This window comes from Syngnathus floridae, chromosome 5 (assembly GCF_059516105.1).
Source record: "Syngnathus floridae isolate MCC-2025c chromosome 5, RoL_Sflo_1.0, whole genome shotgun sequence".
NCBI classification, from domain to species: domain Eukaryota; kingdom Metazoa; phylum Chordata; class Actinopteri; order Syngnathiformes; family Syngnathidae; genus Syngnathus; species Syngnathus floridae.
Window position 1 is genome coordinate 19,004,401 of NC_142417.1, and position 26,266 is coordinate 19,030,666.

Here is a 26,266-nt window from a genome sequence, read left to right on the forward strand (position 1 = left end):
TGGAGCTCTCTTCCACCTCCGTGGCTGGAAGTGCCACCTCCGGGGATGGAAGTCCACGCCGCCACACGCCTGAAAGTCGACGCCGGTGCTTGCGGCTGTAACTATTTATGTTATAGTTATTTGATATATTTTATTTCGTGTAGCAACTTGTATATGTTTTTATCGTTACAGTTCAGTAGTTGGCTCGTTGAACTCTTGTTTTGTTAAATAAAGAGCTGTTTACCAAACCCACGTCTTTCCTTGTACTTTGTTAACGCTACAATATAGTTATATACTAGACCTGTGGAATAACGACGAGGCTGACGTCAGGGCGCACGCGCGGCATTGTTGACAAAGGACGAGGAATTTGATCGATGGATTTAATGATTTGGAGTGACAGATGGTTTGATAATATTATTGCTTATAATATTATTGCTTATATAATGGTTATCCATCCATCCATCCATTTTCTGAACCGCTTAGTCCCCACGGGGGTCGTGGGCGTGCTGGAGCCTATCCCAGCCGTCATCGGGCAGTAGGCGGGGGACACCCTTAACTGGTTGCCAGCCAATCGCAGGGCACACAGAGACAGACAACCAATCGCACTCACACTCACACCTAGGGACAATTTGGAGTCTTCAATCGGCCTACCAAGCATGTTTTTGGAATGTGGGAGGAAACCGGAGTGCCCGGAGAAAACCCACGCGGGCCCGGGGAGAACATGCAAACTCCACACAGGGAGGGCCGGAGGTGGAATCGAACCCGCACGCTCCTAACTGTGAGGCGGACGTGCTACCCAGTGCCCCACCGAGCCGCGATATAATAGTTATTTGATATATAATTTATATATCGTTATATGGACCTGTGGAATATTTTGAAGTGCAAGCGCCGTCAGCAGCGCGCACCCGTTGTTGACAAAGGACGGTCGATGGATTTAATGAATTGGAGTGACGCAGATGGTTTTATAAACGTGTTATTTATGTAATAGTTTTTTGAATAACTCTAAATGTTACGTTAGGCCCGTTCTCAGCTCTTCTTTTGTGTTTATGTTACGTTAGCATACCTATCATTTAGCCCAGGGGTGGGCAATTAATTTTCACAAGGGGCCACATGAAAAACCTGAGTTGTGTCAGAGGGCCACACCTATGATAACTTAAACCTGCTCAATTTTCTTCCATTGTAAAATGCACTAAATTATTTATTTTAAATAGTTGGTACTGGTAATTAGAAGAATACAATTATTCTGTTTATATTTATATTAAGCTATGTGAAATTGTGGTGTAAAGGTAAAATAAAAAAACAATTATTAATCAGTACAATTTATTCTTAACTTCTTTAACTTTTCCTAAAATGACAAAGCCGCTCCATCTCTGGGTGTGAAGTTTGATAAAAAGTCCTTGTTGGGCTTGCAGTTTTGCTAGCAATGTATCAGCCTCTGATGCGCCCTGTTTATCAGACACATGTATTTTTTCTCATGCTTGGTCGTGTAGTGGCGACTCAAATTATATTCTTTAAACACAGCGACCTATGTACCACAAATCAGGCACATGGCTTTACCTTTCATTTCTGTAAAGAAATACTTGGCAGTCCATGTCTTGTTGAAAACACGGCGCTCCTTGTCAACTTTTCTTTTCTTCGCGTTAGCACACATTTTGAGGGCAGCATTACTTCGCGCTGTTCACCTACACGCACAGCTCATATGCACAGCTCACATGCACGCACGCTACACGGAAGTGCGACGCCTTTCAAAATAAAAGCGAAACAGTTGTATTGTACGCACGACACAATTTTTATTTTATTTTTTTTAAATTACGATTGGCCTCATGCGGGCCGGACAGGGACGCACAAAGGGCCGGATGTGGCCCGCGGGCCGTAATTTGCCCAGGTTTGGTTTAGCCTGTTGTTGCTCGTTAATGTCTGTTCTTGGTGTTGGATTTTGTTGAATAAATTTCCCCCAAAATGTGACTTATACTCCGGAGCGACTTATATATGTTTTTTTCACGTTATTGTGCATTTTATGGCTAATGCAACCTATATTCCGGAGCGACTTTTAGTCCGAAAAATACGGTACATCTCTAACATTGATCTGACAGAACAAGCCGTTTAAAAATATGTTGTGTTGCTCAATCTACAGTCGTTTTAAAGTCAGTGCTTTATTAACTGTGAATGTTACGCGTAATCAATGAGCCCTGGCCAATAATGTGCCCTGTGGCAATGTCCCTTCACATTGGCGCACATAAAACCAAAGCATTGATTGGTGGAAATCAGTAGTTGCCTCAGAGTTGAATCTTTGGCAATATGTATAGGAGACATATCATGGAAAAGCCATTTTTTTGCTTTTACATTCATTTTATTGTGCACTTGGAGTCTCCAAGATTGTAGAAAAACGTAATCCATCCCTCCAGGTGTTGCAGGTGTTACTCGGTTCAGTTTTCTCCATTTTCTATTACAGTGGAGCCTCGGTTTTTGAACGTCCCAGTTCTCGAACAAATCGGTATTCGAACAAAAAGTTCGAGATTTTTTTGCTTCGGATGTCGGACGAAATTTCAGTTGTCGAACCTCGCGAGATGAGCCGAGAGGACCCGGATGCCAACTGACTCCGTTCGTTATTACATTCTCGTTACTCTGAGGATTGCATCAGCTCTAATCAAAGGAAGCAAGTGGGAGCAGTAAAGCTGATCATGGCGAAAAGTAGTGCGCAAAACGGTTGAATTTAAAAAAGAATGAATGGCAAAATATGAGTCCTGTGTGCGTGTGTCAGAGTTGGCACGGAAGTTTTGCATGTCAAAATTGACAATAAGCTCGATCCTGAAAAACAAAGACGCTCTTAAAGGAAGTGATGTTGCGAGAGGGGCGACTGTGCTTATCAAACAACAGCCACACGAACTTTGATTCAGTACGTGTACTGTATGTTATCTTTCATTAGAATTTCTGCAGGTTTTTTTTGTTTTTGTTTTTTGAAATTAAGAAAACGTTTCACTTATTTATGCAGTTTATGGAGTAAAATAATGAAAAAATGCTTTAAAAAAGCGTGGTTTAATTTTTGCTTGGAACAGATTAAATGTGTTTTCCATTATTTGTAATGGGAAAAAATAATTCATAAATCGAACGATTCACTTCTCGAACAGCCTTCTGGAACGGATTGTGGTCGAAAACTGAGGCTCCACTGTATGTATGTTTGTCTATTATGTCACATCCTTTTGGTTGGGACTCTCAAACAAGGAAATGGGTGTGGCCAAACAGCTTCGCAAATCCGACATCTTCATTACTCGAAGAGACTTGTAGTTTAAAAAACTCAAGTATGCCTAAGTGGACTTATTTATTTATTACTTATTCCTGATCGGACTCTGGAAAAATAGATTGGGTATTTAATAGTTTTGTGTTATTTTGTCATTTTTAAATGGTAGTTGTTGTGGAATGCTAACAGGAAGCTTCCGTCATGTAATACTGATAATGTTTACCGTTTGGAAATATTTTTACTTGGCAAGCAGAGACAGCGTAACTGTGACTTGAATGTGTGTTGAGCATTTTGCGTGCCATAAAGGATAGAGCTGTACAACCAATTTAAAACCAATTCCAAAGTTCTTGGGACGTTAAACATAAATAAAAACTGAATACAATGATTTGCAAATCATGTTCAACCTATTTTTAATTGAATACACTACATAGACAAAAGATTTCATGTTCAAACTGATAAACTATTGTTTTTAGCAAATAATCATCAACTTAATATTATGGCTGCAACAATTTATTATTATATGTTTTATATACACTTAATTATACATAATATATTTTATGTATAGTCCATATTTGATATAATAAGAATTTATTATTCATTTTAATGTAATTGTAATTAAATGTAATAATTGTGAGACTGCTGGTTTTAACTGCCTTGTTTAGGGTTAAAAATTAATTGGATAAAAACATTTTAGTGCTATCGCTCATCTCTTTGGAACTTTATACCTGATTATAAATTTTCTCAATTTTGAGGTCTTTGTACTTTTATGTGAAAACAAAATAGAAAGATTTACCCTTGGCTTTAAGTAATTTCCACAAACCAATGATTTTGGCTTGGTCCTATCATAATCACGCTCTAAAAATGCTTTAATTTGAATAGCTGTGGTTCAAAATCATTTTGGTCAGCCAATATATCAGTCGTAAAGCTTGACTTTTAAAATACACAGATTTTTTTTAAAACAAATTTCACTTACCTGTTACCCCAAAAGAGTTTGCTACAGTCATAGATACCATTCCCTCTAGAATTTTGATGATTTTGAAAGGGGTGGAAAGAACAGCCTGCTTGTCAGAACTGGACCCTAAGATGACTTTGGATATGTTTACTTACTACATCAGTTGATAATATACACTGGGTAATTAAAATCTGGTAAATTCCATACAAATAACTTGATTAGGTGACTCTGATTTTACTGTTTCTGGAAAAATGTACTGTTTGGTATAAACTAAACAAGTCTTGAGCAAAATTCCGAACCCAGAAATACAAATTTACTCCCATTCTCTCTCAGGGAAACAAAAATAGAAACAAAAACCCTTGACGGCATGTCAGGTTGAGGAGAACTTCCGGGTCGCAGTGCGTATCCTCGGGGTATCCTAAATAAACTATCAAGATGCCGTCTGTAAACACATACAAAACCTTGATTTGTAAATAAAATCGGACTGCAGCAATTTTGCATTTATACTTGCGGGCAGCTGTTGTAAATTGTGTGACGGGTGTATTTTTGTACTGTAAAAGTTCGCGGTAAAGATCTATTATATTGTATAGTCCAGCTATGAACACATCGGACACTACTGGGTTCATAAAGTCTTACAAAATAAAATTAACAATCTTAATGGCACTGCGAAATACTGTCGTTACCTGAAACTGATCAATAGCTTTCAGAGGTTCTGTGCAGTTGGTGAGAGTTTCTTTCAGGTCCTCGCCGTTCGATATCCCCAGCTCAGGCAAACCCCCGAACATTTTTGTTTCCATTTCTACATCGACTTTGTGATGCAGAATTCTAATGACTGCAAGGATTTATGGAATTGATAACCGCCCAAGACACACGAATGGTTTCAGCCACAAACTGACGAGAGTGGTTACTTAATCAATAGTTCGTCAGAAACGCAGCTTAATATTAGTTCCGCATTTAATTCATTCGTTTTAATGTGCGTATTGATTTAAAAAAAAAAAAGAAGAAATGCTGTTTCATTTCATAATACGTAAGGACCTTGTTTGAAAATTATTACTTGTGTGCGTGCTTGTGTGCCTTCCCGTTCATTCCGTTTTCAATTCTGACACAAATCAAACAAGAGTCTGGAAGGGTGGGGGTGGGTGGCTGAGTTCGGTAATCGTCAACGAGCAGGGGGGACTACAAAATACTATATTCTAAATACTATATTGTAGAACAATAAGAATATAATTCCGATCACAGCATATTCCGTGTCTTAAACATAATATTCTGACATACTGAGTGAAAGCATTTGTAAAAAAAAAAAAAAAATGGTTTAAAGTAAATTGTTTTGCTTGCCAAAGAAGTTCAAACATTTTTGTAAATGTGTTCACTATGTGCAGTTTGTGTCAAACAAGAAATGTATCAATTGTGTCGTCTATGTTTTGCATATTGTGTGGAGTCTTGGAAAGCTGTCAGAGATATAAGAATTTGTATTATGACATCGAATAAATAAATATCTGGCTTTTAAAAGGTTTTGAGCATCATATGGTGCAGATTATTTCTTTATACACACACGCACGCATACACACACACACACATTTATATATATATATATATATATATATATATATATATATATATATATATATATATATATATATATATAAAATGCATGCGTGTCTACGTGTGTGTTTATAAATGTGTGTGTGTGCGTGCGTGTGTGCGTGCGCGCGCGCGTGTGTGTGTGCGCGTGCGTGCGCGTGCGTGTGTGCAGAACTTGGTGGTGAATGATCTGAGGAGTTGGGGTGGTGGTGAACGTTAGGGTAACACAAATGGCAGGGAGGTGAAGAGGTCGGTAACATATTTCTGAAATGCACAGATTTGTCAGAAGTGTCTATACCTAGAAATACAACCAGCCACTGTATGTTTCTTCTCTAAACATTTGCTGCTCCTCAAGTGAGTTTAAAAATATTGCGTAAAGTAAAGGCCAAAATATGCTATGTGGCTATTATTGAAAGTCCTATTTTTATTGTATGCAGAGTCTGCTTTTGACTATTGGTGACAATGATGCGCATTGCTAAAATAATGCAATAATTGTTAGGTTTTCATAAAACATTAAAATGCCTTTTCATTCCTCCCTAGTTAGTGACATCCAACCTACAACTGACAAAATACAATTATTTTTCCCTTTCCTCACTAAAATATGAATTTTAAGTAATTTGTTTATTCTTTTACTAACAGTAGGCCAATGAGCTGATTAATATAATGCCATGGGCATCCAGCATTTCAAGATATCACTCCCCCTTAAAAAAAAAAAAAAAAAAATTGTAGCTTTAATTACAAAACTCAGCCCAGTTCGGAGGATACACTCTTTCCGGTGCAGACTTTGCTGTCTTTAACCTAGATAGTCATCCTGACATTGTGAGAAAATTCCCATCCCCAAAAAATGCGGTGTAAAATTATCCATGGACTGGCCGGGTCTGCATGCTGAAAGTCAAAGGGCACACAGAAGGCAGACTTAACACCTTGTTAAGTTTTACAACTGGCTCATTTGTTAATTCCACGCAGCGATTGCCCCAATGAGCTTTGAAGTGACCTTCCCACTCAAATACGACTCTGGGTACATACCAACAGCATGTAAGCACATAAGATTGTTTTCAGTGACCAAGTACAGTTAATCTGATCACAAAGTCTTTTAACCAATTTTAAATCCCAAATTATTTTTTAACTAGTATTGCTGCTTCACAAGGACATAGTTAAAGTACAATTTGGGGTTATTACAGAATGGTTATTTTGTACACCCAATATACTTAACTCCATTTAAAGTAAGCTATAATTTCCACGGACAATCTCCAGAATCTTGAAAATCTTATTTCAAGAAGAGTAAAGAGTTGTTTGGGAAAAGGAGACAAACTCCACATTGACTGTTCCTATTGGTGGAATGATATGGTGTCATTTGAAATAGTCACTGAAAATTTACCTACTGTTTGACACTACAGCATGAGGCATGTGACCAGAATTATTCAACTCAAGATGTAGAATCACAACAAAAAACATGTTACATTTACAATAGATACATTTTAAAAAGTTCCAACAGAAACCAACATGACCCATGTCGTTGGAAAGCACTCATACAAATTAACAAAATAGTGGCTTCACCAAAAGTGAACGAATGTTGTTGTTGAGTGATACACCTGAAAATTGGCAAAGTTGAAGAGGAGTGATGTTGTCTGGTTTATATAAAGCATACTGATTCCTTCCCAAAATGCATAAATGAATGTGTACATTGAAATACAAGTGACAAAGAATACAAGGCATTTCCTCAAAATATTAGTTTGTGTGTGTACACAAATGCTACCACCGTAGCATCTATCAGTAATAATAACAATAATGATAATAATGATGATAATAACACATAATAATACATTTGAACAGTGCGAGCATCTATCAATAACAATAATAATAATAAAGTTGAACTGATATGGTATCCCTTCATACATGAAATTACTCATGTCAAGTTAATATTTATGTAGCCTTAAATCACAGAAAGGTCTCAAAGAGCTTCACATACCCACAGGTGACAAATATTAATGGCATCCCTGATCTCATGAATGACGATTCAATTCAACAGGCATTAGAAGCACGGTTAAATCAAGTCGTAATGTTTTGCTCCACAGACTGTTTTAGTATGCTCAAAAGCACAGTCTAGCATTCTTAAGTACTTCAAGGCTCCATTCGTCAGACTGATCGCTTTACTGTGTCAGTGCCATCATATTTTCACACCATTTTCCTCACTGCTAGCCTTACATTTCTCCACAATGACTGCATATTCTCATGTAAATTTCGAAACTGCTTTATTATAAAAATGCCATGACTAGCCACCCCCTAGATTGCTGGAAAACTAGTTTGCGCCAGTACAACAGTGCCAGATTTTCTTTTACAGGCTGCTGTACTTCCTGTTGGGTACTGTGAATGTAAAAAAAATAATGTTTAGGTCCATTCAAACCGCAAGCTTCAGGTGACTTGAGAAGAGCACATAGTGAATCCTCAAGTTCTTTACTTTTAGTTTGCTCGTTCATAAAATGGACCACCCAGTCCTGAACCTTTGCCTCTATTTTTGCAGGGTCAGAAAAAGGAGGCCAGTTGCTCTTTATGGTCGAGGTTTTTACGACGATGTCAGAGCTGATTGGAGACCACCACTTGTTACTACAGTTGTAGGAGCCCCATGCCATAAACGGGCCTTTCTATGTGGAGTTTACATGTTCGAGCTGGGTCCTCAAACTTGCTCCCACTGTCCAAAAACATGTTAGATTAATTAAAAAGTCTTTTTTGCTGGTATTTGTGAATGTGTTTTAATGGTTGTTTATCTCCATAGCAACATTTCCTCTTTGTGGTAAAGCTAAAGTTTTGGGTCATTCTAATTCTTTTGTCTTGACATTTATATTATGTGTTTATATGAATGTTCCGAAGGATTTTAAATGTCACAATCAAACATGATGTGCCATGCAAGACTTTATGTTAACGGATTAGTTTTGGCTGAGTGAGATGCCAGCCAATCACCTCTAAGATCATTCACAATCCGTTCTGGCACACTGGCCAACATCAAATTTGTTCTGTATTTGTTTCAAAGTCAAAGTCTGCTCTATTGTCAATTTCTTCACATGCCAAGAAATCGAAATTACGTTCCCACTATCCCACGGTGACAAGACATAGTACACTATATACATACAAGTAAACAACATAAAAAAAAATAAAAACAAGAAGGCACAACCAATGAATAAATAGGAGTGATGAATAAATAATAAATAAACAAATAACACAATAAATAAGAGGAGCAAAAATGGAGCAAGTGTGCATACAGCAGACAGTCAGAATATAGCGCAAAAGTACAGGACGCTACGCAGAAGGGGGAAGAGAGTTCAGGATCCTAACAGCCTGGAAAATGAAGCTGTTGGTGAGTCTGGTGGTGCAGGAGCGCAGGCTCCTGTACCTCTTCCCAGAGGGCAGAAGATCAAACAAAGAGTGAGCGGGGTGACTCACATCACTCACAATCGTGGTCGCCTTGCGTGTGAGATGGGAGGTGTAAATGTCCTTCAGGGAGGGGAGTGAAGCACCAATAATCTTACCAGCCGTGTTCAGTATGCGCTGCAGGGCCTTCATGTTTCCATTCCATAGTTAAGCTGTTGTCACCTGAAAAATGTATTGTCTTTACAGGCAGTGCTTTTAACATTCTTAACTGTCATACAAATGTAAATAAAATGTAATTGTTGTAAACTGTCTTCGGGCCTGGTGGTACAATCTTAATCTTAGCTCTGCAGTTCTAATGAAAACATTAGTTGTGAAATAATCAGTGAGCTCAGCTTCTCCAGTGTTGAGTTTGTATGTTCTCAACGTGCATGCATGGGTTTGCTTCCACTTCCAACCACATTCCAAAACCATACTTCCCAGGTTAATCAAAGACACTAATTTGCTCATACAGTAGCTGCCAAGTTTGTTTCCATCATATGTACCCTAATATTAACTGCCGACAAATCTAATCAGTTAATAAGTGGATGGATAATAATACTCTTAGTGAAACAGTAGTTGCCTGAAGAGGTGTCAAACTCATTTTTGTTGTGGGTCAGTGTGTTCAAAGTGGTTAACAGTGTTTTCCTCAAAGTCCCTGGTTCAGAACTTGGTGCAGACCCTTCTGTATGGAGTTTGCATATTCTTCCAATGCTTTCTCTACAGGTTATCTGGCCTGTTTGTTCCAAAATCATGCATTTTAAGTTAATTAACAACTCTAAATTGCTCATAGATAGATACGTGTACTATATTAGTCAGTGACCAGTCCTCTTCTTGACACAACCTTAGCTGAGATTGGTTCCACCTCACCTATTTCAGGTGGGTTACAAAATGTATGAATATGAAGTTAACAAATTGGAAACAACTACAATACATTTAAATTCATAACATTATATTTGGTATTAGTCCTTAATGGGGTAGAACAGTTGCCTTATTTTGCTGCAAGCTACCTATCTGGTTCCCACTCAATAACTTTGAACAGTTGTCTTCATCTACGTATACCTGTCCTGTGACTGACTGGCAACCAATCCTGAGTGTATTTTGACGACTCAAAATCAACTGGGATGGGCTCCAGATCTCCGTGTCCCTGAATACGTTAAGCAATAAAGCAAATTAATGGCTGGGTAGATAATTTGAGTCAGTCAATGTCCTACTTGAGGCTAACTTTTTTTCAGTTGTGTTTGGTTTAGTAGGTCTATCTTGTATGGCGCGTCAACATTCCACACGAGGGCCTGATCTGAGATTACAACCCATGTCTCTGCATTTACACTTATCACTAGGGCTGTCTTTTGCTGTTTTTAAGGTAAATAAACATTAGGATACTGAGTTATACTACTCACATATTTAGATATTTAGAGTGATGACACTTACGACCGTATCTTTTCTATTTCTTCACAAATGGCCTTCATGGATCAATAAACTACTGCAATTATGATCATCTTCTTTTGAGTTTCCCATCAGTTCCCTCCTGGCAGGGGGATTGACTATGTCCTGTTCTTCTTTGGATGTTGATTGCATATTATGCAAGGATGAAACAGGGCTTTTGTCCACATGATTTGTTTTAATGTGAACTGGAAGTGTGACCGACCTGTTAACGTAAGATGAAAGGGAAGTGTGGCGGTAGTAGTAGGAGGAGTCTGCTTGCCACACCCATGTCTCCTGCTTTTAAATACAATGCAATACAAATGAGCGTGAAAGCTTGATGGGAGGGACAATTTGCGCTTGTATTTGAGGAAATTAATGTGTAATTAAAGCAACTGTTAACTTTCAAGCTGTTACAGTCTCACTTTCATTTTAGGAAAATGTGATTTTTCTGAGTACCCACTAAAGAAAGTTTTCAGGGCGGGACTTTACCTTTCAACATAAAAACAAGAAGAAAACAATTTCGACAGAGTGAAGCATTTCAATGCATGGGATTTACCCACACAGGTCTCTACTCGGATCAGTTTTATTTTATTTGACACTTAGCCAATGTGAAATGTCACCTTATCTGGACTAAAATGGATATAGTTGGATGGACCTTTGAGGAGTTAGATGGATTTTTGGAAGAGGACTCCAACACTCCATCAACTGGATCAGGTTTTTGACACATCTGAAGGGAAATCACAGTTCCGATTGCAGAGACTCCGATGGTGTGAATGGACTGGTGTGGACTGCTTTTCTGGGTTAAATTTCCGGCATCCATTTAGGACATATCTTCCTCAGAATCCACTTCTTTATTGTTTTCAACAGGGGGGAGAATGTATGGAATAAACGAGCGTTATATTTACATGTAAGTATACCGTGAACCTCATTATAACTCTTTGGTATTAGTCTTGGCTGTCAGTAAATTAGAATATTATAACTTTCTTTAAAATCTTTTCTGCAGATCATTTCAGTTTGTCATGCTTTGGAGCTATGTTAAGGTAAGAATCTAGACTCTAGCCTTTCATTATTAATTTTTTATGTAATCTAGACAAACATTTCATTTGATCAATTAGACGGTTCAGTTTCAAATATATATTAACACAACTTGAATAACCTCAGAGGTTGACTAATCCCAATTTAGATGGAAAAAAATTATAGATTTTATTTTTCCCTTTGCAAAACAACAGGGGGAGAATCATCCATTTCCTAATTTTAACCAGTACATGAGGACACAGGGCGCAGTGACGGACCAGGTCAGCCCCAGACAGGTCAGGATTTACCAGCTCTACAGCCGCACCAGTACAAAACACATCCAGATTCAGGGCAAAAGGGTCACCGCCACAGCTGAGGATGGAAATGTCTATGGTAAGAGCTCTCTCACTCTCTGACTTCATTCTGTTGGACCTATATACGACATTTTACATCGAGCAACAAAACATTATTAACCCAGAAGCATTAATTCACAAGATTAAAAACATTGTTTTAAACGTTTGTATTTCATGCTTAATATGTACTACTGTATAACTAACTATACAGCGAAAGTATACAGTCTATAATTTTGGAAGCTAACATAACAAATATGACATAACATAACAAATATGGAATCGAGGGATTTATGACTCGAGGAACATTATGACTAGACAACATTTTTGTTTAATTAATTATTTGACATTGACAGTGGATATGTATCTCACATTTATCAGTTAATGTATGAATGAGAATTTTGAGTAATTTATTAAATACAAACAATAGATCAATTCCACTCCTGCTGAGTAGGCTTTGTCCTTCAGCACAGTCAGGTTTCACCTCCAGCCATCCTGTAAAAACGCAACCCCCGCTGCATGTTAACCTATCTGCTGTATCCACAAAGCTATCGTCTAGCAAATTAGTGGCTGATAAGCAAAGTCATTTTTTTATGGCCTCAATACACAAAGTTATTGCAATTTACAAATTCACAACTGCCACAATTTGCTGCAAGTTGAAATGCATTAAAAACTTAAGTTATTTAGTTAATCAAGTGGCTTAGCTGTAGATGAAAGACAGGAATCTACTGTATGTGTACTTTGTCCATTACCTACCACTTTGATTACCTACCGGTATCAGTCAAGCTGGTTTTGCCACCCAACAGATTGTGCTTTACGTGTCCAAGGGCATATTGTTTCAATACACACCACAAGCATGCCATTGGCGCTTGAAAGTAAAAAAAAAAAAAAAAAGCCATTTATCCAGATCTAATAGATTCGGAACTTCCATCTAACTGAGTTGTCCGTGACAACTTTCAAGTTTGTACATAGTGATTCAAAATAATATGTACCTTTCTACATTTCTTTGCAGCTCGTCTCTTTGTTGAGACAGACACTTTTGGCAGCCGTGTCAGGATTAAAGGTGCAGAAAGTGGACGGTATCTCTGCATGAACCGGAAGGGAAAACTTGTTGGAAAGGTACTCTTATGTATGTATGTTATGTATGTAATGTAAATTGAGGCCGGCTGGGCTTACATATAAGATATTTCTTATGTGTCGTAGCATATTCTATCTACTGTATCCCTCCATCCATCCGTCTATCTGCTTAACCGCACGCCCCCCCCAACCGCCCTCCTGCTCGCCCGTCCCTCTGTCTGTCGGTCTGTCGACTGTCTGTCTTTCATTGGTTGTGTATTTTCGGATTTTTAAAATTTTATATATCACTGCCGTAGACAGAATCTCCGTGTTGCCAAAATAATCACTTTTATAGGAGAGGTACAGTTAAAACATATAGATAGAAAATCATATAGGTTTAGAACACCACTCGTCTAAAATGGCTTTCTGATTAATATTGCGTTTGTGGAACGTGAAATACTGTTTAAAATTTGCAGTATAGTAAGAGTAGTTTTTAATGAATACAAACAGCAAAACATCATGATTCCCCTTCCGAAGCCATTGTCTTCTACAAAATCATTAGGATATCTCTTAAAATAAAATTTTGTGTCACAGAACATGGCAGTGCCATCAGACCGACGAGTGTTTGTGTCATTTTGTACAGATAGGACAGAAAGCTAAAAGTTCGATGACTGAAAGCTAAATGTTATGTATGCTGAAGCTTGATTGAAAGTGATTGCGAAAGATTGACCTTTCACTTTTACTGTTTGCACTGTAATTTGTTGGCAAATAATTTCATTGTGACACAGGAAGGAAACGATAGCTTTGGATAGCACAAATAAAAAAAAGTGTAAAATAAAAACAAGTAGAAATGTGAACATGGGACAATCTCCCAAGGGAAAATAGTAGATGCACCACTGTAGGAATTTCAGTAAAGTCTTCCTATTTCCTTTAAGCCACAAATGTCTTCCACATCACAACAATTATCTTCACTTGCCATGAACTATTTCGGAAATGATCATTGGTGGCGCTAATGGTTCACATATTTCCCTTTGTTTAAAAAAAAAAAATGGTTTGGCCTGTGAAAAAAGTAATATATAAAATGTTTACAAATATGCGTGTCATGTGACTTGTTCAATTATATAAAATTTAGAGTGAATTAATGCCAAAATGTTCAAAGGTGGGAGACAATTCAACAAAGACCTATAACATTAACATGACAAGCAGCTGTGAATGTGAGAAACACTTGATAATTGTTCAGAATTATATACATATTTGCGTCAATGTGCCAAAACATGCAACTTGTTCAAAGACACGAACTTTTTTATTTCACAAGTGATACAATGATGTGAAAACTGAAGAAGTAGTTCTGAGAAATTCTAATCTGAGAAACATAACAAAGCCTGTGATTGGCTGGCAACCAGTTCAGGGTGTCCCCTGCCTACTGCCCGATGACTGCTGGTATAGGCTACAGCACGTCGTGGGGACAAGGGGTACAGAAAATGGATGAATGGATGGAAGTGTAACAAAGCAACTGAGAAAAAAAATGTAAGCAGCAAAATCCCCACATTTCTATCCACATCAGGGGGTGACTATTTTGCCACTTGCTCTCGACTGAAAATGACATCACAGGGCCTAAGCACTCAGGTAGCAATCAATCACGGCTCACTTATTTTCTGGGTTTGGTCATGTAATGTTTGCTCACTGAGTCCTTAAGCATTGTGATGTAACTTTCAGTTGACAGAGAGTGGCCACACCCTCAGATTGTCAGGAATGAGTGGAGCCAGGTGAACAAATGCAGCTTCAACTGGGGTTTATTGAAGGGAAAAGGGAGTTGGAAGGGAGGAAAGTGGGCAACGAAGACACAGGCAGGATGGAGACTCACAGCAAGCAAACAGACAGACCGACCAACAGAAGTCCACTTGGACACGGATAAAATTCTGACCGTGAGCCTCCAGACAAGACCGGGAGAAAATGACAACAGGACAGGAACACTGGGTGCAGCCAGGGACGGAACACAACAGTAGACACCGACTGGCAAAAATACACGGGCAGGGCTTAAATACACAAGGTAACAAGAGGAAGCAGGTGACAGACATTACAGTAACGAACGGGTGTGGCTGAGGGAAGTTGCCGGCCGAGCGTCTCTGGCACAGACAGATAAAGACAGGTGGATTTTGTTGCTTAATTCATATTCCACAACTCAATATTAATCAGAATACCACATTCAGACGAGTTGTGCCGCACAGAACATACTATTGTAAAAAAGAAAAAAATTAAACAAAAACCAAACAAAAAAACTGAACCTTCAACCATTAACATTGTGAACAAAATGTGAAAGACAATTTCAGCACTAGATTGGTTAAACACACACGCATGCACACACACGCACATACACACGCACACACACACACACACACACACACACACACACACACACACACACACACACACACACACACACACGCATACGTACGCGTGGACTGAATAATAGAATAGATTTGTCTAAATTATGAAATCTAACAAGTTTCAACAATTTCAGCACTAGATTGGTTAAACACACACGCATGCACACACACGCACACACATACACACACACACACACACACAACACACACACACACGCATATGTACGCGTGGACCGAATAATAGAATAGATTTGTCTAAATTATGAAATCTAACAAGTTTCAACATAGGTTTCAGCCTGACCCACACGATATGTAAATATAACTGTGATAACTGCTCAGGTGTTCCTGTACTCTGAATTGATTTGAAACTCATAGATGAGTTTTTATGAGTAAATATTTGATTAATACAAAGAATATTATTCCTTCAAAGAAACCTCTCTCTCTCTCTCTCTCTCTCTCTCTCTCTCTCTCTCTCTCTCTCTCTCTCTCATGCAGCCCACTGGTTGTAGCAGGGATTGTATCTTCACAGAGATTGTACTGGAGAATAATTACACAGCTTTTCAAAATGCCAAGTATGAGAGCTGGTATCTCGCATTCACAAGAAAAGGGAAGCCACTCAAAGCCTCCAAGACAAGAGAGAACCAGAGAGAAGTCCATTTCATCAAACGGCTCCACACAGGTTCACCACCCTTTCCCAATGCTGACCAAAGCAAACATTTTGAGTTTATTCGATTTCCAGTCACACATCGAGCAAAAAGGAACAAGAAATCATGTACTTTGGCAGCAAAAAATAAGTGAACTGGCAACAGCCGTAACATTTTTAAAAAAAGAACTATGGATTTTTTTGTACATTTTATGTAAAATATGGTTAGCATGTCACAAAACAAAATAAAATGTTCAGTTGTAAATACCAGTTGTAAATACAGATGTTGACTGAAGCAGATTAAATATATATTCAACTCTCCGGAGTGTCTTTGTTGGAGAATGTTCAAAGTCAAAGTCAAAGTCTCCTTTATTGTCAAATCCTTCACGTCAAGACATACAAAGAGATCGAAATTGTGTTTCCTACTATCCCACGGTGGAGACAAGACATATTACACCCAATTGATCCACAGACAAACAAAACATTCAAGTAAACAATGCAAAAAGTAAAAATAAGAAGGCACATACAATGAATAAATAAGAGCAACTTCCTCTGAGGATGCCATCTGCTCTGCCCTCCACTCGGCCCTCACCCACCTGGAGAGAAAGGACTCATATATGAGGTTGCTGTTTGTGGACTTCAGCTCTGCCTTCAACACCATTGTGCCGCAGCGACTCATCTCCAAACTCGACGAGCTGGGCCTCAGTACCTCCCTCTGCAACTGGATACTGGACTTCCTCTGTCAGAGGCCTCAGGTGGTGCGTGTTGGCGACAAAATCTCCGCCAGCATCACGCTGAGCACAGGGGCCCCCCAGGGCTGCGTGCTCAGTCCATTGCTCTTCACCCTGCTGACGCATGACTGCACTGCGACCTACAGCGACAACCGCATAGTGAAGTTTGCTGACGACACGACTCTGGTGGGTCTCATCACGAAGGGCGACGAGACTCGGTACAGGTCAGAAGTTGACCTTCTGACCACGTGGTGCAGGGACAACAACCTCCTGCTGAACGTCGGTAAGACCAAGGAAATCATTGTTGACTTCCGGAAGGGTCACAAAACACACCTGCCGCTGATCATCGACGGTGCTGTGGTGGAGAGGGTGAGCTGCACCAAGTTCCTGGGGGTGCACATCAGTGAGGACCTCTCCTGGTCCGCGAACACCTCGTCACTGGCAAAGAAAGCTCAGCACCGCCTGTACTTCCTGCGGAAGCTCAGGCGTGCATGTGCTCCTCAGGCAGTCCTGTCTACATTCTACCGTGGCACCATTGAGAGCGTCCTCACCAGTTGCATCGCTGTCTGGGGTGGTAACTGCACTGAACAGAACTTGAAGGCCCTGCAGCGCATAGTGAATACGGCTGGTAAGATTATTGGTGCTTCGCTTCCCTCCCTGAAGGACATTTACACCTCCCATCTCACCCGCAAGGCAACCTCGATTGCCAGAGATGTGAGTCACCCGGCTCACTCTTTGTTTGACCTTCTGCCCTCTGGGAAGAGGTACAGGAGCCTGCGCTCCCGCACCACCAGACTCGCCGACAGCTTCTTCCTCCAGGCTGTTAGGGCCCTGAACTCGCTACCCCCTTCTGCGTAGCGTGCGGCACTGTTGCGCTATTTTCGGGAATGTCTGCTGTACGCGCACTTGCTCTTTTTTGTTTTTTTTCTTTTTGTGCTCCTCTTAATTATTTATTTATTTATTTATTGTTGTGTTATTTATTCATTATTTATTCGGCACGCTTTTGTTTTACTTGTTTACTGTTTGTCTGTTGTGAGCCATGTCTTGTCACCGTGGGATAGGGGGGAACGAAATTTCGGTTTCTTTGTGTGTCTTTGGCATGTGGAGAAATTGACAATAAAGCTGACTTTGACTTTGACTTTGAACTTTATATGCTTATACTTATATAAAATATAAGCATATTTTCACTGCTGTTGCACTCAACGAGACACTAAGGGTGTTTTCACACTTGGTCCCTTTTCAGCCCTCTAAACCAGGGGTGTCCAAGTCCAGTCCTCGAGGGCTGCATTCCTACATGTTTTCCAAGTTTCCCTCGTTAAACACACCTGATTCAAATGATCAGTTCATCCTCACGTTCTGCAGGAGCCTGATCATTGAATCAGGTGTGTTTAACGAGGGAAACTTGGAAAACATGGAGGAATGCGGCCCTCGAGGACTGGACTTGGACACCCCTGCTCTAAACGAACTCAGATCGATGACTCAGCATTTTTTGTGCCTATGTGAACACGCCAACCGTACTCAGACCCCTTTAGGGTGTTTTCACACTTGGTCCCTTTCAGCCCTCTAAACGAACTCAGATCGATGACTCAGCATTTTTCGTGGATATGTGAACACGCCAACCGTACTCAGACCCCTTTAAAACGAACCGTACTGAGACCACCTCCTGAGGTGGTCTCAGTACGGTTCGCTAAAATGTCAACGGTACGGTTCACCTAATCTGTGCATTGTGAACACAAAGCGCACTGGGTTCACTTCGCCTTTTTGCACTGTATTGTAACCTCCGTGGCTTGCCGTAGATTGGTCACGTGACTGCAGGCGCAAAAACAAAACTGTAGAGAACAGAGAATCCAAAGTATGGTAGCAGCAACTCGTGGTCGTGGCCGTGGTTCTAATAGTAAACGTAGAGAAGCATGTGCCGTTCAAAGTTCTGCCACGGCACCTGAACGCGGCATAGTTTGGGGAGAAGACGAAACGGAATGTCTTTTGGAAATTTGGAACGAAGACAGCATTAAATCACAACTATCTACGACCCACCGTAATGCGAAAGTATTTCAAGAATTTTCTGAGAGAATGAAAGCAGCCGGTTTTGATAGAACTTCTATACAATGCAGAATAAAAGTGAAAACACTAAAGTATTTAGCTACTCGAGATAAAATGCAAAGAAGCAGGGAGTCAGGGGATATCAAAAACTACCCAGAATGCAGTGCAGTGGGAGTCTGAGAGCTCTAGAGGACCTAGTGTGAACAGAAAGAGGACTGAGGCCCCATCAAGGCTGAACTGAAACAGAAAGAGAACTCGGTCCTCTTTGAAATACACTCACAATGTGAACACAAAAAGAACTGAGTTTGTTTCCTCTTGGTCCACTTTTTGGTCCACTTAAAGAGGCCTGAGTTTGGTTCTTTTAAAAGGGTCCAGGTGTGAAAACACCCTAAGACTGGTCATCTGAGTCCAATGTTCTTTCTATACAAAATAAAAACTCTTATCAGTGACGAATACATCGTCACACAATTGCAATGTTTTGATATATACTTGTAGAAAATTTATTGTAATTCAGTCGAGTGAACAAAATATATTTTGATAGTTTTTTTTTTATTGTATTTGTGTTTTTGGGTATGGTGTTCATTCTGTGGGTCGCGATGGATGCTTTTACATACAAACCAGATTTGGTTGAAGTTGGGAAATTGTGTAAAATGTAAATAAAAACAAAATACAACGATTTGAAAATCCTTCTCAACCCATATTTAATTGAATACACTACAAAGACAACATATTTAATGTTCAAACTGATAAACTTAATTATTTTTTGCCAAATAATAATTAACTTAGCTGCAACACTTCCAGTAGAAGTTGGGAAAGGTGGCGAAAAATACAGAGAAAGCTGAGAAAAGCTCATCAAACACCTATTTGGAACATCCCACATGTGATCAGGTTAATTAGGTACCATGATTGGGTATAAAAGGAGCCTCCCCAAACATGCTCAGTCATTCACAGGCAAGGATGGGGCGAGGTTCACCACTTAGTCCACAACTGCGTGAGAAATTAGTTGCACAGTTTAAGAACATTTCTCAAAGCAAAATTGCAAGGAATTTAGGGTTTTCAACATCTACGGTCCATAATATCATCAAAAGGTTCAGAGAATCTGGTGAAATCACTGCACGTAAGCGCCACAGCTGGAAACCAAGACTGAATGACCGTGACCTTCAATCCCTCAGACGGCACTGCCTTAAAAACCGACATGAATGTGTAAAGGATATCACCAAATGGGCTCAGAAAAACTTCAGAAAACCACTGTCAGTAAATACAGTTCATCACTACATCAGTAAGTGCGGGTTAAAACTCTACCATGCAAAGCAAAAGCCGTTTATGCACAACATCCAGAAACGCCGCCGGGTTCTCTGGGCCCGAGCTCATGTAAAATGGACTGATGCACAATGAAAAAGTGTTTTGTGGTCTGATGAGTCCACTTTTCAAATTGTTTTTGGAAACACTGGATGTTGTGTCCTCCGGACCAAAGAGGAAGCACACCATCCGGACTGCTATCAACGCAAAGTTCAAAAGCCAACATCTGTGATGGTATGGGGATGCATTAGTTCCCATGGCATAAGTGACTTACATTTCTGTGAAGGCAACATAAATGCTGAAAAGTACATACAGATTTTGGAGCAACATATGCTGCCGTCCAAGCGACGTCTTTTTCAAGGTGATGTAACGAAGTGGTAAACGTGCCCATTCCCAACTTCTACTGCACGTGTTGCAGCCATGAAATTCTAAGTTAATTATTATTTGAAAAATAAAATAAAGTTCATGAGTTTGAGCATTAAATATGTTTTATGTATTTTGGTTTTATTTACATTTTACACATTTTCCCAAATTCAACTTCAAGGAAATACAATATGGAGTTTCACACTTCAAGTTTAAATGCACCTGTGCGTGTGTGTGTCTAATTTTCGAAGAATCCCACCCAAAGAACTAAGTGAACCTCATTAATAATGTAATCACTAATGTGATTAACTAATGTTATAAAAAACAGTTGCAGAAGGGGGACTTGTGTAGGATTGTTTTCCCGTGATTTTTGTGATGACTTGATCACTTTTATACACGTAAAAAGGCTGTGGACCGCTGTTGTGCGGCTCCGCTTTGCTGGGCGGAGGGATATGTGACATGGTCACTGGGGAGAAAAGTGGCGTGTTGATCGTACGTCCATCCACCAGGCAAATAGTGCCGTATAATTCACACAAAGAAGAGACAGAACGAGATCAAGATGGACATTACAGAAAGGAAGCTTTTATATAAAAAACGTCATTATGGGGGACAAAAGAAACACATTTTATACCGCTTTTAAGTTAAACGCAGTCAATTTGGCCCATTGTTGGTGACATCGTGTTGCATCACCCTTTTCTTTATTTCCCAGTCATGTCTACTCTGGAGCTATACGTGTAGGTCGCTAGTTTAATGTAACTTAGCGCTTCGTGCATGAATAAAATCAGCATGAACGGAAACTCATCATGGAAAATGCTAGAAGAAATGTATAAAAGCGACGACGAAAGAGAGTCTGAGAAAGAGTGTGTAGCGAAGAATATCTAACGCTATTGCAATCGGACACTGAGGAGGAAGACTTAATTGGTTTCAGTGCACAGGAGGAAGATGGAGACGATGAAGCTCTTTTTTTTACTTTTACTGGTGTGTTTTTTTAACCAGCCCTGTAAGTGCTGTGCTACCATGTTGCTGCTGTGTTACCGCCGCGTCTCAGTGACTTTTACCGGTATGTTTTTTTGAATCCAGCCCAATTTGTGCTGTGTTACTTCCGTGTTGCTGCGGTATTACTGCCGCGTCACAGGCAGTGTTTGGAAAGAAATGTTAAGGTATGTTTTTTTTTTTTCCTTCTTTGATGGCGCCGCTTGAGCGGCAGCCTGTTACAGCAGCTCTGACCCTTCTTCCCATCTTTTAGTGTTTTTTCTATGTTCTAGTGAGTTTTTGTTGTTTTCTCCTTCTCACGTTGTTGATTAGGCTAGTCCGCGGCTATGGATGTTCACATTGTAACATTTATAGTTTGCTCCTTACTGCTTTTGGAACTTTTTGGTGCGGCGTCGGGTGATCCATCCGTTGTCTACACCCGCGATCAGCTATTAGCCTGGCGCTACACACCCCTTCTCTGCGCGGTGCGGCCGGTGACCCCCAAAGAGATACGGCCACGGAGAAGAGGATGCCGAGCGGGAGTAAAGCGCAGGCAGCAGAAGAGACGGTTTAAACCGTGCTTGCCGTCATCATGGGGAACATAAGATCTCTTCAAAGCAAGATGGAAGAGCTAACGGCGCTAACCCAGATGCAGAGGGAATATCGGGAATGCAGTCTCGTGCATCACGGAGACGTGGCTGAACGATCTCTCGCCCGACTCACACTTCTCCCTGGATGGATTTCAAGTGGTGCGGGCTGACAGGAGAGCTACGGAGAGCGGTAAGAGGAGGGGAGGGGCACTTGCTGTGTTTGTGAACGATAGATGGTGCCATCCTGGACACGTCAGTATTAAGGAGCAGCTCTGCTCCAGAGACTTGGAGTTGTTGGTGGTTAGCATGCGACCATACTACCTCCCGAGGGAGTTTTCACATGTTATTGCTATAACTGTGTACATCCCTCCCTCGGCTATTGCTGCTACCGCTACAAACCGGATCTACATTATCGTTTCTAAACTTCAAACTCAGCATCCCCAATCCCTCCTCCTCATCTCCGGGGACTTCAATCATACTTCCCTGGCCTCTTCCCTCCCCACCTTTACGCAATATGTAAATTGCCACACCAGAAACAATAGTACTTTGGACCTGTTGTATGCTAATGTCAAGGATGCATACACCTCATCCCCCCACTTGGTCGCTCGGATCACAACCTCATCCATCTGGTCGCAGACTACACCCCGGTGGTGAAACAGAGTCCACCTGAGAGGAGGTCTGTGATTTTGTGGTCTGAGGAATCTACTGCCAGGCTCAGAGACTGCTTTGAGAATACAGACTGGGAAGCTCTCTGTAGCCCCCATGGCAGTGACATTGACAGCATGACCCACTGCATTACGGACTACATTAATTTCTGTGTGGAGACCACTGTGCCCTCCAAGTTGGTCCGGTGTTTTCCCAACAACAAACCCTGGGTGTCCTCCGAGATAAAGGCTCTGCTTATTTAGAAGAAGAAAGCCTTTAGTTCGGGGGGCGTGGTGGAGCTGCGTAGAGTCCAGACGAACCGGACAGTGAGTAACTGCTGTGTGCTCGTGTTCACTGAGACTTGGTTGACTGTCAACATTCCGGACTATGCTGTGCATCTGGAGCAGCTAGCGTGCTATCGAGCGGACCCGGCCATTGTAAAGGGGGGAAAATTGCGAGGAGGAGGAATCTGTGTCTACATAGGTGACGAATGGTGCCGGGACTCTGTAGTTGTATGCAAGCACTGCTCGCCACTGGCGGAGTTTGTGATCATTAAGTGCCGTCCTTTTTACCTGCCAAGGGAAATTACTGCGATTCTGCTAGTCGCGGTATACATCCCGCCTTCCAACATTGAAAGTGACAGGATCACGGCTCTTAGTGAACTGTACCAGGCTGTCAGTGAACAACAGACGGCGCACCCTGACGGTTTCACCATTTTTGCTGGGGATTTTAATCATGCTAACCTAAAGTCTGTTTTTCCGAAGCTTCACCAGCATCTTAATTTTCCAACACGTGGTGACAGTTTCCTGGTCCTGGTCTACACTACACATAAAGGAGCTTTCAAAGCCACCCCCCTCCCCCATATTGGACCTTCTGACCATATCACTGTTATGCTTATACCCGCATACAGACAAAGAGTGAAAGCATCCAGGCCGGTTTGCAAGCGGGTGAGAGTGTGGCCTGAGGGTGCCTCTGATGCTCTTCGAGACTGCTTTGACACAACTGACTGGGAAATGTTTAAGCAGGCAGCCACTTGCAACAATCAGACGGACATAGTGGAGTATACTGACTCTGTTTAAATCATGAAGTGCATTGATGATGTGACCCACACAAAATACATCGTCACTCGGGCTAACTGGAAGCCATGGCTGACAGGGGCTGTCCTCAGGCTGCTGAGGGCCAGAGACAAAGCCTTCAGAGCTGGGGATGAGGCTGGCTTGAGAACAACGAGGGCCACCCTGTCCCGGAGCATCAAGGAAGCGAAAAAGGCATTCTCTTGCAAGATTACCACTTCAAAGACAGCAGGGACGCACGGAGCATATGGCAAGGCATTCAGACCATCACAGGCTACAAGCCCGCGCCGCAGAGCTGTGAGGGCAACATCCCTCTGTTCAACGATCTGAACCGTTTCTTTGCTCGCTTCGACGGTCAGAACAGCACTTTTCCGCTGAAGACCCCTCCCCCTCCTCACGAGCAGCCCCTATTCCTCTCTGCCGATAGCGTGAGGAGGACGCTTGCCGCTATCAACACCCGTAAGGCGGCGGGCCCAGACAACATCCCAGGTCGAGCGCTGAAGGACTGCGCTGAGGAGCTGATGGGTGTCTTCACAGACATCTTTAACATTTCCCTGCAGCAGGCCATTGTCCCATCATGTTTCAACGCTGCCATCATCATACCTGTGCCGAAGAAACCTGCTCCATCCTGCTTCAATGACTACCGCCCCGTGGCACTGACACCCATCATTATGAAGTGCTTTGAGCGGCTTGTCATGGAGCACATCAGGTCCATTCTCCCCCCCCACCATAGACCCCTTCCAGTTTGCGTACCGAGCCAAACGGTCCTCTGAGGATGCCATCTGGTCTGCCCTCCATTCAACCCTCACCCACCTGGAGAGGAGGGACTCGTATGTGAGATTGCTGTTTGTGGACTTCAGTTCTGCATTCAACACCATTGTACCACAGCGACCCATCTGCAAACTCGACAAGCTGGGCCTCAGTACCTACCTCTGCAACTGGCTACTGGACTTCCTCTGTCAGAGGCCTCAGGTAGTACGTGTTGGCGACAATATCTCCGCCAGCATCACGCTGAGCACAGGGGCCCCCCAAGGCTGCGTGCTCAGTCCACTGCTCTTCACCTTGCTGACACATGACTGCACTGCGACTTACAGCACCAACCGCGTGCTGAAATATGCCGACGACACGACTCTGGTGGGTCTCACCACCGGGGGCGATGAGACTCAGTACAGGTCGGAGGTCGACCTTCTGGCCACGTGGTGCAGGGACAACAACCTCCTGCTGAATGTCAACAAGACCAAGGAGATTGTTGTTGACTTCCGGAAGGGTTACACCCAACACCTGCCACTGACCATCGAAGGTGCTGTGGTGGAAAGAGTGAGCAGCACCAGATTCCTGGGGGTGCACATCAGTGAGGACCTCTCCTGGACCACCAACACTGCATTACTGGCGAAGAAAGCCCAGCGCCGCTTGTGCTTCCTGCGGAAACTCAGGCAAGCAAGTGCTCTTCCGGCCATCATGACCTCATTCTACCGTGGTACCATTGAGAGTGTCCTCTCCAGTTGTATAGCTGTGTGGGGTGGTAGCTGCACTGAATACAACATGAGGGCCCTGCAGCGCATAGTGAACACAGCTGGTAAGATTATTGGTGGTTCACTCCCCTCCCTGAAGGACATTTACACTTCCCATCTCACCCGCAAGGCGACCACGATTGTGTGTGATGTGAGTCACCCCGCTCACTCTACAAAAGCCTGCGCTCCCGCACCTCCAGACTCACTAACAGCTTCATACTCCAGGCTGTTGGGATCCTGAACTCGCTCCCCCCTCCACCCTCGGCTGCATAACGTTCTGCACTATTCTGACTGTCTGCTGTATGCACACTTGCTCCATTTTTGCTCCTCTTATTTATTTATTTATGTTATTTGTTTATTTATTATTTATTCATCGCTCTCATTTGTTCATTGTTTGTGCCTTCTTAGTTTTACTTTTTGTGCTGTTTACCTGTATGTATATTGTGTAATATGTCTTGTCACCGTGGGATAGTGGGAAATGTAATTTCGATCTCTTTGTGTGTCTTGACATGTGAAGAAATTGACAATAAAGCAGACTTTGACTTTGACACGGCCATTGTTGGATATGTTTCGGAGGGGAACGATCAGGAATACAGGACGGTCATCAAGGACTTTGTCAGCTGGTGTGAGCTCAACTTGCTTCAGCTGAACACCAGCAAGAAGAAGATGATTGTGAGCTTCGGGAGGACAGCACCCCACTTCACTCTGGTGAACATCCAGGGATCGGACATTGAGGTAGTAGAGAACTACAAATTCCTGGGTTTTCGCTTTAACAACAAACTGGACTAGACTGATCACACCCACGCCCTGTACAAGAAGGGCCAGAGTCGCCTCGACCTGCTGAGGAGACTGAGGTCCTTCGGTGTGTGCAGGGCTCTCCTGAGGACCTTCTATGACTCTGTTGTGGCCTCAGCCATCCTCTACGCTGTGGTCTGCTGGGGTGGGGGCAGTACGGACCGGGACAGGGGGAGACTAAATAAGATGGTCAAGAGAGTGAGCTCTGTCCTGGGCTGTC

General features: G+C 41.8%; 2 protein-coding genes and 1 long non-coding RNA gene across 3 annotated transcripts in view; 1 reads left to right on the plus strand and 2 right to left on the minus strand.

The window, feature by feature from the left end:
- Positions 1 to 5,091, minus strand: part of nelfb (negative elongation factor complex member B) — a 45,033-nt gene extending 39,942 nt beyond the window's left edge. Inside the window, exon 1 of the mRNA XM_088376102.1 lies at positions 4,853 to 5,091. Within this exon, the coding sequence (XP_088232228.1) occupies positions 4,853 to 4,966 (114 nt within the window). The 5' untranslated portion in view covers positions 4,967 to 5,091. The remainder of the gene's footprint in view (positions 1 to 4,852) is intronic.
- Positions 5,092 to 10,953: 5,862 nt separating this feature from the next.
- fgf17 (fibroblast growth factor 17) lies at positions 10,954 to 16,292 on the plus strand. Its single transcript, XM_088377486.1, has 5 exons — positions 10,954 to 11,484; positions 11,581 to 11,617; positions 11,807 to 11,984; positions 12,954 to 13,060; positions 15,880 to 16,292. Exons 1-5 carry the CDS (start codon positions 11,453 to 11,455, stop codon positions 16,180 to 16,182), a joined length of 657 nt encoding a protein of 218 aa, XP_088233612.1. The 5' UTR covers positions 10,954 to 11,452; the 3' UTR covers positions 16,183 to 16,292.
- Positions 12,142 to 15,244, minus strand: LOC148398456 (uncharacterized). The gene is made up of 4 exons (XR_015858832.1): positions 14,922 to 15,244; positions 12,934 to 13,026; positions 12,714 to 12,809; positions 12,142 to 12,436 (listed from the first exon to the last, which is right to left on the minus strand). It is a non-coding gene; the product is annotated as an uncharacterized LOC148398456 (long non-coding RNA).
- Positions 16,293 to 26,266: the final 9,974 nt, after the last annotated feature.

Excerpts from the sequence above, each read along its gene's own strand:
- fgf17 (XM_088377486.1), top strand. The coding sequence starts at position 11,453 with ATGTATGGAATAAACGAGCGTTATATTTACAT. Across the intron at positions 11,485-11,580 it reads AACGAGCGTTATATTTACAT|ATCATTTCAGTTTGTCATGC; the intron begins GTAAGTATACCG and ends TCTTTTCTGCAG. Across the intron at positions 13,061-15,879 it reads AGGGAAAACTTGTTGGAAAG|CCCACTGGTTGTAGCAGGGA; the intron begins GTACTCTTATGT and ends TCTCTCATGCAG.